Source organism: Sitophilus oryzae, unplaced genomic scaffold (genome assembly GCF_002938485.1).
Source record: "Sitophilus oryzae breed Bouriz unplaced genomic scaffold, Soryzae_2.0 scaffold_1188_pilon_pilon, whole genome shotgun sequence".
Lineage (NCBI taxonomy): Eukaryota > Metazoa > Arthropoda > Insecta > Coleoptera > Curculionidae > Sitophilus > Sitophilus oryzae.
In genome coordinates, this window is record NW_022145824.1 from 588219 (window position 1) to 608406 (window position 20188).

Below are 20188 nucleotides of genomic sequence, written 5' to 3' on the forward strand. Positions count from 1 at the left end.
ATCACACATTTGGAAAGAGGTAGGTTGGAGATTATTCTTAGTGATTCCTTAATAGCAAAAAGTTCGGCAGAAAGGATGCTAGTGGTAGGAAGTAAGCGATATTTATAAGACATATTTTTATGTAATACGGCGCATCCTGCTGCTTGGGATAATTTGAAACCGTCCGTGTATATTATATTACCTGGAGATAGATCTTGAATAATACCGTAAAATGACGCTTTTATTAAAGATGGAGGGGTGCTTTTTTGTCTAGTTTGGTGAGTGTATTATTCATTGATGGGGTAATTAATTCCCAGGGAGGAGTGGTGACATTTCAACAGACTGTTACAACAGACTGTTACAAATTATAAGCAAGTTGATTAAAAATTGTAAGAATTATTCAACATTAAATTTCTAACTAGCATAAGCTTTAAAACATATTATTCCTTATTGGTTTTCTTGATTTAGTGGTATAAAATAAGTGTATATTTTAGGTATTGTCTTCTTCTTTGTTAGTTTCTGACCTCAAAAAGTAATTGAGAAATTAAGACTCCGTAGATTACAATATAGTTCATTCAGCACAAAACACGAATTATGGTTTTTTATATTTTTACAGAAAACATAAATATATATAATGCACTATTTGACTAATGATTATTTTTATTGCTCGTTTTATTACGCTTTATTTTTGGAACTTATATTTAAAAGCTATTGATTAATACTTATGTCAATATTCACAATATTTGTTAACGGTTTTGAAAGTTCTGAACAAGATTGCCTTGATTTGGTTAGGTTTTATCGGTCGACCTGGTTTCTTAATTTCGATTTATTCTGCGTGAACGGAAAGCTGTAACGTATTTACCTCTAACGATTTCAAACCCCTGCGTAGTGGCAGACTGAGGCTAGAAGAAATCTAATATTCTTCATCTATTGAATGAGCTTTCATCAATATTATGTCTGGTACATTTGTGACTAAAATTGTAGAGGGTGTCCCATTTTGGTTAAAATTATACGGTATCTCTGTTATTAGTAGATAGGAAGATGCGGTTTGCACAAACCTCTCCAACTTTTTTGTCACACGGAAGATGCTGTTAACAAAATTTTCATTCGTTTCTGAGCTACAGTCTTTTCGAAAATTTCACAATTTGAGGGCTTATTATATATAAATATGGGGGCTTATTTACAGTATTGTGGATGATATCGAGAAAGTGAAAACTGGTTCTTTTAGATCTTTTTACGTAGAATACAGTCGTGTAGTCTGTTTTTCTACGAATATAATATTTTTGAAAATATGACATAAAGTTATGTTTTTTATTCAAATGGACACCCTGCATATGTATAAATCATTTCGATCCGTCTTGATATGAGCTTCTCAAAATATATATCACTGTATATTTATTTTTACTATTTACTGCATTTATTATACAGGGTTGTTCACCACATATGACGCGGAGTATTGTAGCTAAATGGTTAGATTTCTACAAATTGTAAGTTTTGGGTACGTTGAGGGACTATTAGAGCTACAATTTAAAAATAAAAATCCTAAATAAGTAAAAAATATTATAGTTGTATTTTTTTTAAATGGAACACCCTGTATATTATTTTATTTTTAGATTCTACGATTGAAATAAAGTTAAATTTGATCAGGTTTATCACGCTTAAACCTTACTGTTTTTGAAATATTTTCAATTTTATGCAATTGCAGGAAAAATTTTAAGACTTCATTTCTCCAAGGTTATCGAAATTTTTAATACTAAATATTTACTAATATTATATTTACTAATTTTATACTAAATATTTACTGTAGTTTATTTACTGATCAGATATTGTGTTGCAATAATAAACAAAATACTACCTTATACAGAGAGTCTAAAAATTTATATTAAATAATTACTAGCTTTAAACGGCAATAACTTGTTTAATTTAAATAGAACCCCCTATATCTTTTACGAGAATCAGACGCACAATTTAATTGTCTATCAAATTGTATTATACCATTTTTACCTATCTCTTCAAGTTTTCGTAAAAAATGCATTTTCTAATAATTTAGACCTTATTTATCACTATACCCATGGAATATTGACATTTTAGATTATTTTTAAAGATGTAATAAATTTTCAAAAAGCACAGATACTAATATTGTCGATATAGTTCGCTTATTTCATTAAAAGATAAAAAAACTAAATATGATCCCAGTATTCAAACTACTTTAATTGACTGTTTACATTGATTAATAATAATTGCTCCAAATACTAAAAAACTGAATTTTGTATATGTATTAGACACTGATAAAAAGTAACACCTTATAAATTTTATTTCATTTTTTGACGAATGCTTATTTTCATTTTCATAACTTATTATTGTATTGATTTCTGAGTCAAATTCACATTTATTTAGAATAATTAATTAATTAAAACAATTAAGTATGTAATTAACTAAATAAATATAAATAATAAAGTGCATTTTCTACGAAAACTTGAAGATACAGGTAAAAAATTCTATAATACAATTTGATAGAAAATTAAATTATGCATCTGATTCACGTAAACTATACAGGGTGTTCCATTTAAATTAAACAAGTTATTGCCGTTTAAAGCTAGTAATTATTTAATATAAATTTTTGAACACTCTGTATAAGGTAATATAATTTTAAAAACACAATATCTGATCAATAAATAATTTTCGGTAAATATTTAGTATTAAAACCTTTAATACCCTTGGAGAAATGAAACCTTAAATTTTTTACTGCAATTTCACAAAATTGAAAATATTTCAAAAACGGTAAGGTTTAGGTGTGATAAACTTTAATCAAATTTACCTTTATTTCAATCGTAGAATCTAAAAATGGAATAATATATAGGGTGATCCATTTAAAAACATACAACTATAATATTTTTTACTTATTTGGGACACTCTGTATCTTGTAAAATTATTTTTAAATTGTAACTCTAATAGTCCTTCAACGAACCCAAAACTTACAATTTGTAAAAATCTAATCGTTTAGCTACAATACTCCGTGTCGTATGTGGTGAACAACCCTGTATATGTTTAACTTTTTTAACTTTTCTTTACTTGAAATCGATATTCAGATTATTAATATTATTATAAGTAAATAAGAGAAGAAGTGTACAGGCACTACGGATTTGCTAACAAATGACCAGCATAATATTAATCTTATTTATGTACATAAAGTCTTTTGTTACTAATTGTAAAACTAATATTACACAAATTTAGTGCCAAAATTACTTTGTCGATAAGGAAATTTATCAGGTTTATAAATTGCCATCGATAAGATAATGGAAACAAATAGGAAACACGGTATGAAGTCGGGAAAACTAGAAAAGCGTATAAAATAGTTATTTGATCAGAAGAGAAATAACAATAAAATATCTGTTTGTCCTTTGGAATTGCGAAATTTCCTGTACTGTCTACAGATACTAAGCGCCTCTAGTTGTTTCGTGCTTTTCACAATATTTGTCTCAATTTATCTTAATCCAGAACACACATCTGTTTTCGAAGTGTAAATATAATTTATTTTTTATTTTTGTTTTTATTTTCTTTTCTATATCTAAATGAATCTTCTACCAACTTTGTAACTCTTATTGTAGAGCTGTGGTATTTTTAAATCTAAAAACATATTTATTGATCTTCAACACACGTTTCTAGCTGGTAATATTGCTTCCCCAAAAACAATTTTACTGTTTGTTAAAAAATTGTTGTATTCTATACGTATTTAATGTCTAATGTCCTATGCCTACCTATGTATTTATGATCCATTTGGGGATAGAGTCATTTCATCTTAAAAACAATCATCGAAATTGGTGAAGCGATATCCTCTTGAGGGATCGAATAAAAATAATCTTATAGCGTTTATATTCAGAGTGTTCTAATATTCCGTGGAGATAGTTCGACTATGTATTTTTTGAATTAAAATAAGTTAATTATACACTATTTATCTCTATTCGCAAATGCGTCAAAGTCATTTTAACGCATAGGCATAGAAGTAAAGCACGTTAACACATATAGATAAAGGAAACAATCCTTTATCTATGTTAACTCTTAAGCACAAAAGTATGCAAATCAAAAGGTGCGTACTCACTAGAGCATTTTGCTCCGAACGAGCCAAACGAACCGAGCGCGAATGAATAGTTTTGATAAAATAGTTACTTCAAAACCAATTTAAAATGATTATGAAATTACTGTTTTATAAAATTAGTAGTTATTTGCAAGAAAAATTACAAAATTAATTGCTCTGCAATATTGCTTATTCGGCCTTTTTAGAGAGGCAGTGTTTCTCTCGTGAAAAAACAATTGAATAAAACGTGCTGTGTTTGTCTTCAAATCGAAAGAGGACAATTAAAATATCTGTAAGTTACTAAGTTACCTATCTATACAGGCCGTTGTGATCAACCGACTAGTACACGTAAAACAAAATACTTAAGTACTATAACAAAAAAGGTAGGTTACTTACTTTTCTCCGGCACTAGCAAACACAGATATAAATTTTCTCACAACTTTTTTTTCCAAATTCCGCCTTTTTTCGAAATTCCGAAACAAATGAATGCGTTTGCCTTTGGCATCAAGTATTTATAGTGGTGATCAAGTTCATGTCTGAACAAGCATTAAGCATTGTCGGGCGGATAGCGCTTTGCAAGTCTGTACACGAAATTGTACGTAATATCGAATACGCAAGTTTGGACAAGTAACAGTCGCTTGCCTTATTAAAATATTATCTGCTTAGATAGGTACTTAAAACAATGTAGGTAGGCCCTTATAAAAACTATGCTTACATTTTTGCTCTTTACTATCAAAAGCAGATAAATTTTCGTGGACCCCCATTAACATCTTATGGACCCCCATTTTTTGTTCACGCCTACGTAGACCCCCAGCAAGTCTCCCGTGGACCCCTGGGGGTCCACCTGGACCACTTTGGGAATCACTGCTCTATTGGGAGTAAAAGTGACTTTTTTCTACGATCGTGTAAAAAGTACCTATTTTTTACACTATCTACTGTTTTGAAAGTCAAATTTTTTAAAGTAGTGCAAAAAGTACTCGTAATATAGTTTTTGCACTAGGGCAAAAAACACCTTGACATTTTTAATTACCACTTTAACTAAAGAAAAAAAATTGTATATTTTTGTAAAAATTTGTCAAATCCTGGAAGATAAACCAAGTACCAGTACTGCACACCTCGCAGCAACGTCACGAAAAAGAGTTTTAAGTGAAGAACAAGAACCCGAGACCTCCACGAGCTGAAATGAAAATAAAACTCAAAAAGTACTGGAAATCAAGTTTGTCCATCAACTACTTTCGTAAATTTTTCAAACTGCGACATTAAAATTAAAATAAACTCAAAAAAAAAGTGTCATTGTTAGTGGTAATATTATTCTGAAAATTATTGTAAAATCTTTTTAATAAACATTTAAATAAGAATTTCAATTCGATCGTAGAAAAAATGTTGTGTGCAACATGTGCAAACGGCATATTTGTTGCACTCAGCACTCAGCAAAATTGTTTAAAAATTATTTATAACGTTTGAAAAAAATGGCATGTTCCATTCGGGGTAAAAGTACTTTTTGCGTCGCCCGTGTAATGTCGGACTCGCAAAGACGGAGTTTGACTTGAGCCAAGCGTTGTAACGTAACGTATTGTAACACGAGCATTCGCTAATCAATCTCTAGCTAGTTTAGAGATTGAGTCTGGGAGGTAGTAGGTATAGGTTTAAATTAAACATGCGTTGAAATGTTTTGTGACTGTAGAAGAAACATACTTGGATTGGTATTTTTTTGGTTAAATTAGTATTCAAAATAAAAAATAGAATTTCCAACTCACAAAAACTAAATCCTATCGAGCATATTATAATAAAATATACCAAACAGAACCTTTTACATATCCTGAAAAGTATTTTTAGCCACTGGAAGAAGATGAAACTATCATCTAAATATTTTAGTCTTCTTCTATAGGTAGATATCTATCGATTGTTTTATCACTGTAGTTTCTGCGAACAAATGTGTTGCATTAGTTGCCAAAAACTACTACTTTTATGAATTTCACATATACATAACTAATACCTTTACTTCTGGAGCATATTTGAGCAAACCAAATCTCTGGGAAGGTTTGTACACTGGCACTTTCCGATAATAAAGTTAAGAAGTTTGATGCGTGGAGGCAGATATATGAGATCATGGGATGTGCTTCTGGAGAAGCAAAGAAAAAAAAAAAGAAAATCTTCTGGCAAGTTTCAGAAGGGAGAAGAGGAATGGAAAAATGATTGTAAACCCAATCTATTGGAATGGGAAAAGGTACATTTACACAAATTATAACGAATATAACAATAAAGCTTGTTTTTTTAATGGAAAGATTTGGCAAATGTCACATGATTTCTAACCTAGCTGTAAAGAAGCAATCACGTGTAGATAGAGATTCAAAGCGCGAATAAAAATTAAATACAACTGAACGTGGGAACACAGCGAACGCAACAAGCACTCTGAACATCGCGGTCTTTTCCTTATTGAGTTCGTTCGTGCGCGCTCGGCTCGCTTGGTTCGTCCGGACCAAAATGCTCTAGTGAGTACGCACCTAAAGACGAAAATATATTCTTAAACTGACATAGTATCATATTTTCGAGTCGTGTGTGTCAAAGTGTTAAATTCAACGAGCGCAACGATATATAATTACATACAAGGTATTAGTTTTAAATCTTTTTATATTATTTGGAACGTTTGAAATTGTTTCAAAAATTATTTGTGGCGTTTGAAAAAAAATAGCATGTTCTATTGGGAGTAAAAGTGACTTTTTTCTACGATCGTGTAAAAAGTACCAATTTTTTACACTATCTACTGTTTTGAAAGTCAAATTTTTTAATGACAACTTTAACTAAAGAAAAAAAATTAGTATATTTTTGTAAAAATTGTCAAATCTTGGAAGATAAACAGAGTACCAGTACTGCACACCTCGCAGCAATGTCACGAATAAGAGTTTTAAGTGAATAACAAGAACCCGAGACCTCCACGAGCAGAAATGAAAATAAAACTCAAAAAAGTACTGGAAATCAAGTTTGTCCATCAACTACTTTCGCAAATTTTTCAAACTGCGACATTAAAATTAAAATAAACTCAGAAAAAAAGTGTCATTGTTAGTGGTAATATTATTCTGAGAATTATTGTAAAATCTTTTTAATAAACATTTAAATAAGAATTTCAATTCGATCGTAGAAAAAATGTTGTGTGCAACATGTGCAAACGGCATATTTGTTGCACTCAGCACTCAGCAAAATTGTTTAAAAAATTATTTATAACGTTTGAAAAAAATGGCATGTTCCATTCGGGGTAAAAATGTACTTTTTGCGTCGCCCGTGTAATGTCGGACTCGCAAAAGACGGAGTTTGACTTGAGCCAAGCGTTGTAACGTAACGTATTGTAACACGAGCATTCGCTAATCAATCTCTAGCTAGTTTACAGATTGAGTCTGGGAGGTGTAGTAGGTATAGGTTTAAATTAAACATGCGTTGAAATGTTTTGTGACTGTAGAAGAAACATACTTGGATTGGTATTTTTTTTGGTTAAATTAGTATTCAAAATAAAAAAATAGAATTTCCAACTCACAAAAACTAAATCCTATCGAGCATATTATAATAAAATATACCAAACAGAACCTTTTACATATCCTGAAAAGTATTTTTAGCCACTGGAAGAAGATGAAACTATCATCTAAATATTTTTAGTCTTCTTCTATAGGTAGATATCTATCGATTAGTCTATCACTGTAGTTTCTGCGAACAAATGTGTTGCATTAGTTGCAAAAACTACTACTTTTATGGATTTCACATATACATAACTAATACCTTTACTTCTGGAGCATATTTAGCGAGCAAACCTTGGAAATCTCTGGGAAGAGTTTGTACACTGGCACTTTCCGTCATTACTACAGGTTATATAACATATATTTAACAGATTATTATAAAAGCAATCGAAAAAATTAATGAACAATTATTTAAGTATAATTAAGATTATACTTTTAAACTGGAAATTAAAATACTATTGCTCCAGCGCTAAAGACTGAAATCTATCTACGTATAACTTTAGTGAAAAAGTAAACTTTTAAATTTGATTCGATTTTTCTTGTTCCAGAAAATGTTAGTTCCACTTCTCAAGTCGCTCTGAAATGCGGCAACAATCAAGCATTTGATGAACGAGACGGAGATGAAGGTGGAAACTAGTTCGGAAGTTACGGGTCTCCAAAAAGCATCTGTTCCTGACCCGGGGGATATTGTCGATTCGACTAAAGAAAGGTAAGAGCAAAAAAGCGCAAAAAACTTTAACCTTTACTACAAAAAGGTTTATAGATTATCAATTTAGGAGCTGGAGTGTAAACTGAACGCTATATAGTTTCTGTTTTAGTTTTTGTAGGGTTGTGTGCTGTGTTAGAATTTTTATTTTATACCACTATAACAGGATTTAACTTTTTAATTATTTTAACAACAATAATAAAATAAATAATATTAAAACTAACAGAATTTTTGACTTCTATTGTTTTTCTTTATTTAACTTATACAGGGTGGCGCCTCTCATACGACGCGGAGGCTCCAAGGAGAACGGGAGTTTATATAGAAATAAAATTTTGGGAGTATATCAACATATAAGTATTCTATTAAATGGTGAATGCACACTGCATTGGTGGCTGCAGTAATAATAATAGAATCTATTATATACAGGGTGTGTCTTAAATAAGTGCAAATGTTTTCAGGGCTGGTAGATCTCGATAAAAGAAACATATTTTCCCTTTACCATTTTTCAGATAAGTCCAAAATAACCGAGTTATTTAAGTTTGAAAATTAAAAAAAAATGATTTTTTTTCAAAAAATTTTGAGAGCCACCGGATTTTTTCTGTATTTGCATTCCTTTTAGTGCCGTAACCATGGAGTAAAGCCGTAACTATGGTAATATCAGAGATTAAGAAATTATACCCTGGGAAAATTTGCGGTGAAAAAAAGTTTTCGAAAAATATACAGGGAAATTTAAAAGAAAATGCACGATTTTCAACATTCTTTTTTTGCGAAAAATACTTCATAGACGTGTTCCTGGGGTCGAAATATACCACCCCTGAAAATATTTGCACTTATTTATGACTCACCCTCTATATTTGCTACACGTTAAAACTATTTTTTACGTGTAAAAAATTATTTGTTACACGTAAAAAAATATTTTTATGCAATATTTAAAGTTTTTCTACAACCACTTGTTTTTTTTATTAAATTAGTTTTTTTAGTTGTATTGTAGTCATGTACAAGGAGGACAACTGTATTTTAAATATTATATTTAATTTAACGTTTTTCAAACAGGGTTCATTAGACTATATTTCTACTAGGTACACTATTTTGAAAAAAAAATTAAGAAAGTAACTTAAACATTCATAAAAACAGAAGTAACTACTGTTGTAGATTCTTCGGGTGGGGCTTTTTATCCTTCCCTTACTTTTTCTTTTGAAAGTCAAAAAACATTTTTTAATTTATCACCTTTTAATTAGTTTCATTTCATTCACATTATTACTTACATTTTAAACTACACTTTTTCAGCATGTCCTTCAAATCCACCAATTCAATAGCTGATACTAAGAAGTTTCAATTCAAATATGCACACACAATTTTTTTATACACAATTTTAATTAAAATTACCAGTTTAATAGGATTATAAGATTTTAATCCAAATATTATGGAAGATCCTACTTTAAAAAATACGTGTAAAAGAACGGAAAAAAATAACGGATAGGCTCTGAAGTAAAAAGAAAAAAATTAAAATTAGCTAATTGAATTAGTTATTATTAAGAGAGAGGGAGTCAGTAAGTTAATTTTCGCTTTTCCTACTTGGGGCCCTTAACGAGATTACGGCAGAAAGGTCGCCAGAAGTGCTGCGGAAGCGGACCACTTAAAATAATTCAGTCTGCCATTCGGCTAACTAATATTAAATGTTCCCGTAGGTTTTAAAATATACTATTTTTATAATTTAATATTCTGTCATCATATTGTAGTATAGAATGTAGAATGTTTAGGAGGACAGTTAATCACCGAGACCCTATCTTGAGTTATAACTCATCATACAGTCTCAGATCTTTAACAAAAGCCAGTATCTGAGACGGCTCCACAGAGGCCAGCTCTCCATCCTCGACATCGGCCGTACCAAAGTTCATGGCACCAACGGTCGTCGTCTCGGCGCACTCAGTGATAAGGTGTTCTGGTGTTTCCCTATTTTACCCACAGAATCTGCATTTGCTGTTGTTTCTCAGCTTCAGCCTACTGAGGTGTTCATTGAGGAGACAGTGTCCTGTTAGAAACCCCGTGACAATCCGAAGATTGTTTTTACTAAAATAAATAATCTTTGATTTTTCTCGGTCGTAAGTTCTGAGGAACTTTTTCGAGTGTCTTAGACTGTTGGAGGACATCCATATTCCAGGTTACGGATGGAGTCTTCGAGATTATTTAGTTCTTCTTTTAATTGGTTCCTGCTTGGATATCAACCCAGGGTCATTCAACAAAGTTAAAGAGGTAATATTTGGCCAACTGTATAACAAACAATTTAAATGAAATACAGGAACCTCCGTTGTGTTTTCCATTCAACCTCCAAACATTTCTTTTATTGTGATTACCCCGGATGCGCCAGACAGAAGCAATATTTTGGGAAATTTGAGGAGAATAGTTCCATCTTCTTGTTCCATTTTGTCATTGAGAACATGTAAAATTGTTCCAAACAATATAAAATGTGATGGTTGACTATTTCATGCGCTTTACTGCATTTGTCATGGTTGACTGGGCACACATAGGTATAAATAGCACGTTTTTAAGAATTGTGATCATTATTATCCTAACTCCTATTGTGAAACCTGCCTGAAAATGTATCAACTGCTACCCATTATCTGCGCCTATACTACAGTGTTACCACAACTTCCTGTAGAAGTTTGGTGCATAATTTCGAGGCTATTAGATCCAGTTTCCTTATTAGTAACTGTGAGGACTGTTAGTTACTTCGAGATTCCATTGTTCAAGGAGATCCAATACTGAAAAGATCATTACGGGAAGCCATCGACAAAAAAAATATACTAAAGATGCTGTACCAACCAACCATGGTGGTGGAAGTTAGTCGGTAGGGTTTTTTCAAGATTATTTGCAACCAATATGTTCATAAATCCATTAGGTATAGAATATATAATATAGAATAAAATTGCCAATATTATTCCAGCTCAAGAACGAATAGACAAGGAAACAATTAAAAGCTGCTAATATAACTAATCAAAAAAGATTTTATCCTTATTGTACCATCTATAGAATTATTATCCAATATTATCCCAGCTCAAGAACGAACGTAATCAAAAAAGATTTCATCCTTATAGATTTACACAAATGAGATTTGGTGTGCCTATGTTTTTTGACTTTCAAAAGAAAAAGTAAGGGAAGGATAAAAAACTCTACCCCTTCATAAATTTTAGTAGAAATATTTTCCAATTCCATCGTTAGGGCTCTAACTCACTGACGACTAGGTCAGACTTGGCCGTCGGTTGGCCGGATGCATTGCGTTTATTGCTGCGGCCAGATGAACGACCAGTTTCAACAGAGTTGTCAGATCTAACGATTTTTTACGTTTTACCAATTAGAAAATATTGTTTCAGAAAGAATTAAGTTTCAGAAATGTTAAAATATCCAAGCGAAATTGCTATTCATGAGCTTATTAAATGTTCTAATATTAAATAATGCATTTAAAATATTCTTAGATTTTTCGTTAATAAATACTTAACTGGTGTGGTATGGAGTAAGTAAAATCTCCAACCCCGACTACACGATAACGTCGTCATTTCCATGTTTTTCAAATTCGCGATGCCTGCTATTGCATCAGTCGTTTCATAACAGAATATTCTACATGCTACGTCTATGTAATTTAATATGTGTAGACTGACAAATGTAACTCGTGAGATTTTTAGCATTATATCAATAAAGGACAAAAACAGTATTGTTCCTAAAGGTGCGTCCAGACTCGAGCATTTTAGCCCGAACGAACCGAGCGCGCACGAACAGGCCGAACAAAAAGCATTGTGTGTGTTTTTTTTTTCTACTGATATGGACTTCTACTAATGGCTCTTATCGACTTTAGAAGTAAACATATTAGGGCCATCGTGAAACAAGGTCGTCAGACACTGGCTCTAAATATAAACAGGGAGAAAATTTAGCTTCCAGTTATTTCAATGTTTACAATATAAATTCCTCTTTTTTATTGCTACTGAGAATCTACAACATTAAATACTTCTATTTTTATGAATGTTTAAGTTACTTTTACTCTTTTTTTTTAAATAATGTACCTAGTAGAAATATAGTCTACCGGACCCTGTTTGAAAAACGTTAAATTAAATATAATATTTAAAATACAGTTGTCCTCCTTGTACATGACTACAATACAACTAAAAAACTAATTTAATAAAAAAAACAAGTGGTTGTAGAAAAACTTTAAATATGATTTTTTTTATTTTTTAACATCGAAACTCGAAGGTATAATAACAGGTATCATACCAACCATAAATAGAGTAGGTCATATAAAAATGTTTTGAATTTTTAATAGAATCGACCCTTGCTAAAAAGAGGGACTAGATTAAAGTTTCCCTTTGATCCAGTCTGTATACTATTTCTTTAGATTTACTGCACGTGTGCAAAAACTACACTAAAACACTATATCTTATAGAAAATAAAATATTATGGGTTGAATTTGAGGGATTTCATCTGGAAAATTATTAATTTGGGAGAAAACCGGCAACAAGCGGCAGAAAATAATAATATTTTAGTGCAGTCTACTGGTCGCAACGACCAACGGACGGCCAGGTCGTCAGTGTGTTCGAGCCCTTAGACATTATTTATAGACACCCCAAATCTCATTCAAATTGGAATAACAGTTCTCAGGGGCGTATACAGGAATTTATTTTAGGGGGGCCCAAAATAAAAAGTAATGTAGAATATGCTTTTTAGTGCGCCAATTTTTACCCAAAAGCCTAATATTTAAGACAATTTGCAGATTTTAGGGGGGGCCCGGGCCTCATGGCCCCCCCTCTCTATCCGCCACTGACAGTTCTTCAAATATCTTAAAACATGTGTTTATTTTTTAAAGTTTGAAGGCATCTAACGGATATATGAAGGAAGCACTTTTGTATAGAGGTAAATTGTGCCCAGTAAACTTATTTTGATTCTAGAAACACGTAGTAGTTCTATATCCACGGAATATTGGGACACCTTGTATACGAGTTGATATGAAATTTAATTTTAAAATTTAAAAATTAAAGACAATGTCAGTCAAGTATGTTTTATATCACTTTTCCATTTGTTCTGTTTTGATTAGCAAGTTAATTAACTTAAATTATTGTAGTACTAAGATGTATAAAAATAGCTAAAAATACGGTTTTACTACCCAGTTTGGCGACCAATTGCAATCGATTGAATATAAAACGTCAATTGCAACTGGAAAACAGATAAAAATCTTAGTAGAATAAGCCAAAGTTTGTTTTAAATGTCGATCGAAATAGGGTGAATGCACCCGTGAAAAATACCCCGCCGAGATTAAGGGTTGCTGTCTGGATTTATCGTCAGCTAGAAACTTAATCCTGATCTGTGGCTATGGGCCTGTGTATGTGTGTGGACAGAAAACGAGATTCTGTGCGGATTTAAACGCAAAAGTCGACGAACTGTCGTTGTCTTTGCGAATCCATTTCTAACAAATTATAGGACATACGTTAAGAAAATGTAGTAGGGTATGGATGGTTTTTCTTTCTTTTATTCCTATTCAACAATTTTGTTACAAATTGTTAGTATCAATATTAATCATTTTTATTTCTGTAATAATTATAATGACTTGGCAATTGCACAGCACCATAATTATAACAGAATAATCTACCATTTCGATTACTAAGTAAATTTAAACAGTGCACTTAAATGTTTTTTTAATTAATATTGAATATCATATCGTGCGATTGCCAAGTAGGCCAGTAAGCGAGGAGGGTCCGAATTCTTAAACGAATTCTGAACAACCAGCGCCAATTGACGTGAAATTTTAACAGTGAATAATAGAGATATATGTAAGAAACAAAAGTTACATAATAGCGATGTCTGCTTTCACTCCCGAGAAGGGATGAGGTTTGGTTAGGTTGGTAACCAAAACAAAAACCAATAAAGTTATGAATTCTAAGCAAAAAAGTCCTATACCATTTTTTCAGAATATTAATATAATATTTTTCTAGTTATTTAGGATTGAATATGCTGATTTTTCATATTGTTTTCATATATGCTGCATATTTTTCTGCCATTTTTTTTAAATAACTGGAAAACCTTGCGTTTTATCGCAAAACTCATAGAAAGCAAAAATGAAGCTTTTAGAATAACTAAGCGATTCGTTTTTTGTTGATTACCGTAGGTATAATAATAGCCGAGTTATCATTCTGTAAATGTGATTTTTTATTTTTCGAAAACTAAATTGCAACATTTTACCGTAAAATAATGACGAAAGAGCACATTTTTCGAAGAAAATGAATTTGACAGTTTTTAAAGTGCTTGAATAGGCCTTTTAAATGCGTTTTTAAAAAAGTTTGTAGCTCAAAAACTCGCGGAGTTATGATAAAAATAAAATGGTCACCTCATTTCTTCGGAAAAAAATTAACAACAAAATTTATGACTAAAATCATAAAAATACAAACTAAGCGTAATACATGTACAGTTGGCTATATTTAAATACCAACAATGAGCTCTGCAAGTTCCAGCGGATAGGATGCCTAAATTTGAAAAAAGCTGATAATACTGAAAATATTTTTTTTATTTTTAAAAAAATTTTAATTTTTTTGACATATCTCAAAAACACAATTTGGGTAGTAAGTACAATAAAATTATTAAAGTACTGTAGTGAAATACTTGTTTGCAATATTTTTGCTCTCCTTCAATTTTTCTGTAGGTGTCTTTATTTCGTAGATATTATGTTTTTTTAGTTTGACTTGCGTGGAACGACCACCATCTTTGAGCCCTTTGAACCCAAAAATCTCGTAAAAATGAAGAGTTCAAGACTGTTCAACTATAGAGGTTAATTTGTAGCTTGTGTAATTTCCTACAAATTGATAGGTTGTATTTTTATGATTTTAGTTATGGATTTTGTTGTTAATTTTTTTCCGAAAAATGAGGTGACCATTTCATTTTTATTATAACTCCGCGAGTTTTTGAGCTACGAATTTGAAAAAATCCTTTTAAAAAAGTATTTAAAAGGTCTTTTCAAGCACTTTAAAAACGGTCATATTCATTTTCTTCCAAAAATGTGTTCTTTCGCCATTATTTTACGTAAAAGTGTGCAATTTAGTTTTCGATAAAAAAAATCACCTTTACAGAGTGATAACTCGGCTATAATTACACCTACGGTAATCAACAAAAAATTAATCGATTCATATTTCAAAAGCTTCAGTTTTGTTTTATATGAGTTTTGCAATAAAACGCAAGGTTTTCCAGTTATTTATAGAAAATGGCAGAAAATATGCAGTTTTTATATGAAAACTTTCAATCCTAAATAACTCGGAAAATATTAATTTTCTGAAAAAATGTTATAGAACATTTTTTTGGTTAGAATTCATCCCTTTATTTTCCGCAATTAAAATGGATGATTTATTTTTCACCCCCGAGAAGGGGTAGCACTCACTCCCAGGGTGAAAGCATACATAGCTACTATAGTTTTGTTTCTGTTCACTGTTAAATTTCACGTCAATCGGTGCGGGTATCAAGAATTCGGAGGTGATACTTTATTTTACTTTATATCTACTTTTATGCGCTTACTGGCCGAAAGGCATTATTAATTATTACAGAAATAAGGATGATTAATATTGATACTAACAATTTGTAGAATTAATAACAAAATTGTTGAATAGGTGCTTAAAGAGAACCTAAATAAAATAAACTGACTTGGTTTTACATGAGATCTCACAATTTTTTATAGTGAAAGAATTGTATTGCGAGACAGCATTTTTTACATTCTATGTTTTTGATGGGATAAGATATTTTCCGAAGTTTCTTTTCCGATTTTTTTTTTGAATGAGTATAATATAATTTATATTACTTTTTGTCCTAAGAAGAGACATTATATTTGGATGTTTACGTTACACGTGCACTTAATGAGGAACCGCCACTATATGTGAGGCAATACATAATGAGGCAAGCATATTCATAGTTTTCACAGAGATCAGGTTCGGGTAAGTTTTCCAGTCGATGTTACTTTTTTTCAAAGTTTTAATAAAAGAAAAGTCTCTCTCCGTACAGATTTTGGTAGCATATGGTGTATATAATAAAACTTTATCGAGAATAGTTTTTCTGTTTTCCAGCAGTTTGTGTCATGAAAGTTTTTAGAGGACCAGTTTATATTAAAAAATTAATAGCTGTTCCTTTAGGATTGTACAGTCTGTTGCATCGCCGATCTGGACATAGGAAATCCTATGTAAAATTTAAAAATGATGAATAAGTTTTTCCCATTTTATTTTACACAAAAATTTATTTAAAACTTTTTAAAGAACCTCTTAATGTGAAGCAAATTGTTGTCATTATGAATGATTTATCCGAATTGCTAACATAAACATCAGTGGCAAAATATGGCTTTTTGCGGACGACACTAGCTTCACTTGGAGCAACAAGGACGTCACGGCACTTCATAGGATTATATCAATTGACTTAATCACCATTAAATCTTGGTGCGATTCGAACCTCCTGAGTCGCAACATTTCTAAAACTAAAGCTTTGTCGTATAAAAACTCGCTGCAGCCTTTTGTACTTAACAACACCACCATTGACGTCGTAAAATCTGTAAAATTCTTAGGGCTTGTTGTAGACAACTCTCTGAAATGGGACATGCATATCGAAGCTTTGTCGAAAAAATTGAGCTCTGCCTGTTTTGCATTAAGATCTGTTTCTAAGGAGCTTAATTTGTCAGTGGCCAGAACTGTTTATTATGCACATTTTGAGTCGCACCTCAGGTATGCCATTCCATTCTGGGGTACGTGTTGTGCGACTCAATTTGACCGCATTTTCAAGCTCCAGAAGAGAGCTGTTCGATATTCACTGGGACTAAACAGCAGAATTCATTGCTAGGACTTTTTTAAAAAAATATTAACTCTTCCTTATTTATATTTGAATCCGTTTGCCTAATACGTAAGCATGTATCGCTTCTCAAGAAAGGCCATCTCACACTTATCCACTCAGGAACGCGGAGCAAGATCTTTATCTACCTATCCCACGCTCAGAGTTAGTTAAAAGTTCAATATTATACAACTCGAAAAAAAATGCACAATCACCTGCCATTTGAAATTAAATCCATAACATCATTTTCTTCATTTCGCAAAGCATTGAACTCTTATTTACTAGACAAGGCTTTCTACGCCGTAAATGAATTATATTTTGAAAATTGAATTTGATCTTGTAAACACTGGTCTAATGTTTGCCATTGCTATATTTACTAATGACATCGAAATAAATTTAATTAGAGGTCATTGATATTTTACTATAAAGTAACTAAATATTTTTGAATATTATTTTTATTTTTTTGTTCTTTGACATTGTAAACATTTATAAATGTTTATTTTAAACAATAAGACTGACAATATTATTTGTATAATGTTTTGTATTATCTTTTGTTTGTTTGTTTGTGTACCTTGTTTGTTTTGTATTGTTTGTTTAGTTTAGCTTTGTCTACAAATTGTAAATTTTTTTTACAATAAAGGCATTTATTTATTTGTTATTGAGTTATGATAGATACAAAAATACTAAATTAATAAAAAAAAAATAATACGGTCCTGAATAGAATAACAAATAACAAACATGCCACTTTTAAATTTAATTTTTTAGTGTCATTAAATTTGTTGTTGCCAAAAATAATTTCATATTGACTTTACACGTGCTAATATAATTTGTAAATATGAATCCCATCAAAAACATAGAGTGTAAAAATGCCAAGTCTCGCAAGACAATTTACTTCGACTATAAGAAGTTGTGAGATCTCATGTAAAACCAAGTCAGTTTATTTTATTTAGTCTCTCTTTAAGCACCTATTCAACAATTTTGTTATAAATTGTTAGTATCAATATTAGTCATCTTTATTTCTGTAATAATTATAATGACTTGGCAATTGCACCATAATTATAAAAGAATAATCTACCATCTTGATTACTAAGTAAATCTAAACAGTGCCTTTAAAAATAGAGTTTTTTTAATTAGAATAGAATATCATATCGTGCAATTGCCAAGTCATTAACAAAGAAAAAAATTAATTTTATATTGTCTTTAAACTTTTATTTTTTTTATTTCTTGTACAGGGTGGGTCAAATTGGACGCTTTTAAAATTGTGTTTAACTACGTATAGGTATATACTATTACAATAAAAGCGTACGATTTAATGTTAAATCTAAATTATAGAAGCTAAATTAATTCTTCCATTACCATATTTTCCATTTTAATGTGATCCATGTTCCGTGTTTACGTTTTCCATTTTTTTCCAATATAAAGCGATTTTATAAGGGATAGGTGGAACATTATGCATACAAATTAATTTCGAAACACATGTGCAATGTAAAAAACAAAACCATGATACGTATCCGCATTTCAATTCAATGGGTTTCGCTAATTGGGTCACGTATGTAATTCATATGGGAGTGGATATAAAGACACTTTTAGACTTAATAGATACATACAGAGTCACGCAGATAAAATCCGCATCACATGGAACATTTTTTAATAATTGATTTAGGTGAAATTTCAGTATGGCATTAGTTTTGGTTTTAAATTGGATTAAACATGACAGAAAGGATTTAACCGGTATTTGTCAAATTTGAGATTTAAAAAAATAAATGGCTAAAAAATGGGTTTATTGGTCGAATTTTGATAACCTTTTTATTGGAAATAGTTGTTTCTTGTTTAATTTTACGAAAGTATACCAATTCAGTCATCTAGTGAAATATTTATTAATAACAGTTTCTGGCGATAGCAGTAAAAATAAATGATAGTAGTTGGTTTGTTGGGCTCATTCCTATAACTTTTTTATTTTTTTCAGATAAAAAAACGAGACTTGGTTAGGTTAGTATATGGCATAAATTAGGATTGATTGACGTGTTCAATTGTTTTTGGTCACTTCCTGTTTCACCAGAAATGACTACATCTTTTGATTTTTAAATGACACTTTTGAATTTTTTTGACTTTATTTGATAGAAAATGACACTCTGAATAGAATGATATATCATATGTCAGCTTTTGATATTTTCGCGTATGGTTTTTTTATTATAAATTGTAAAATGCTGTTCATAACGAGAATTTTATTCGAAATACCAAGTGTGTGGTTCAAATTATTCGTAAAAAAATCCTTTTTCCAAATATGTTTATGACCCACCCTGGTTCTATTTGATTGAGATATGATTAAAAATACGATTTGGGCATCTTTTAACCGGCCAGAACAAGACACGAAAAACATTAGACGATCAAATCTATTTTCCAATGCTCCTTGATTAAAAATTAGTATTTTTAACACAGCCATGGCAGTCTAGATTGAAATTTAAATACGATTTTTTTAAAGCGAAAATGTCAAAAGTTGACATATGATATGTCATTCTATTCAGAGTGTCATTTTCTATCGAATAAAGTAAAAATATACCAAGGGTGCCCTTTAACAATCAAAAGTTGTAGTCATTTCTGGTGAAATAGGACGTGATTAAAAACAATTGAATATTGAATATGTCAATCAATCCTAATTTATGTCATATACTAACATACCAAATCTCGTTTTTTTATCTGAAAAAATAAAAAAAGTTATAGGGGTGAGCAACTTTTGAGACGCACTCGGTCTATTTGGTTAAATTATATAAATGAAAGGTTAATTTTTAAAGTTAACACAAATTTAGTTATAAAAATATTTACTTCCTTGGTAAAAAAAATATGAATACGGCACCATACCTATTATACACTTATTTTGCGTGTCTATGTTTAGAAAACTTTCTAGAATGAAAAACAGAAACGGTTTTATTATTTCATTATTCTAATGCCTGAACAAACGCAAGAGAGCGTTTCTTTTACTTTCATTTAATTGCATGTAAGTAAAAGCTCTAAAGGGGGCTTTTACTAATGTAAATTTAATATTGTTTATTTCGAAGCTTATTCGGATTTAAAAATAACTTTATTTATTAG

General features: G+C 30.9%; 1 protein-coding gene across 1 annotated transcript in view; it reads left to right on the forward strand.

The window, feature by feature from the left end:
* LOC115891600 (adenylate cyclase type 8-like) overlaps positions 1-20188 on the forward strand; it is a 286870-nt gene that overhangs the window by 16907 nt on the left and 249775 nt on the right. The window contains exon 2 of the mRNA XM_030912111.1: positions 8109-8269. Coding sequence (XP_030767971.1) covers positions 8166-8269 — 104 coding nt within the window. The 5' untranslated portion in view covers positions 8109-8165. The remainder of the gene's footprint in view (positions 1-8108; positions 8270-20188) is intronic.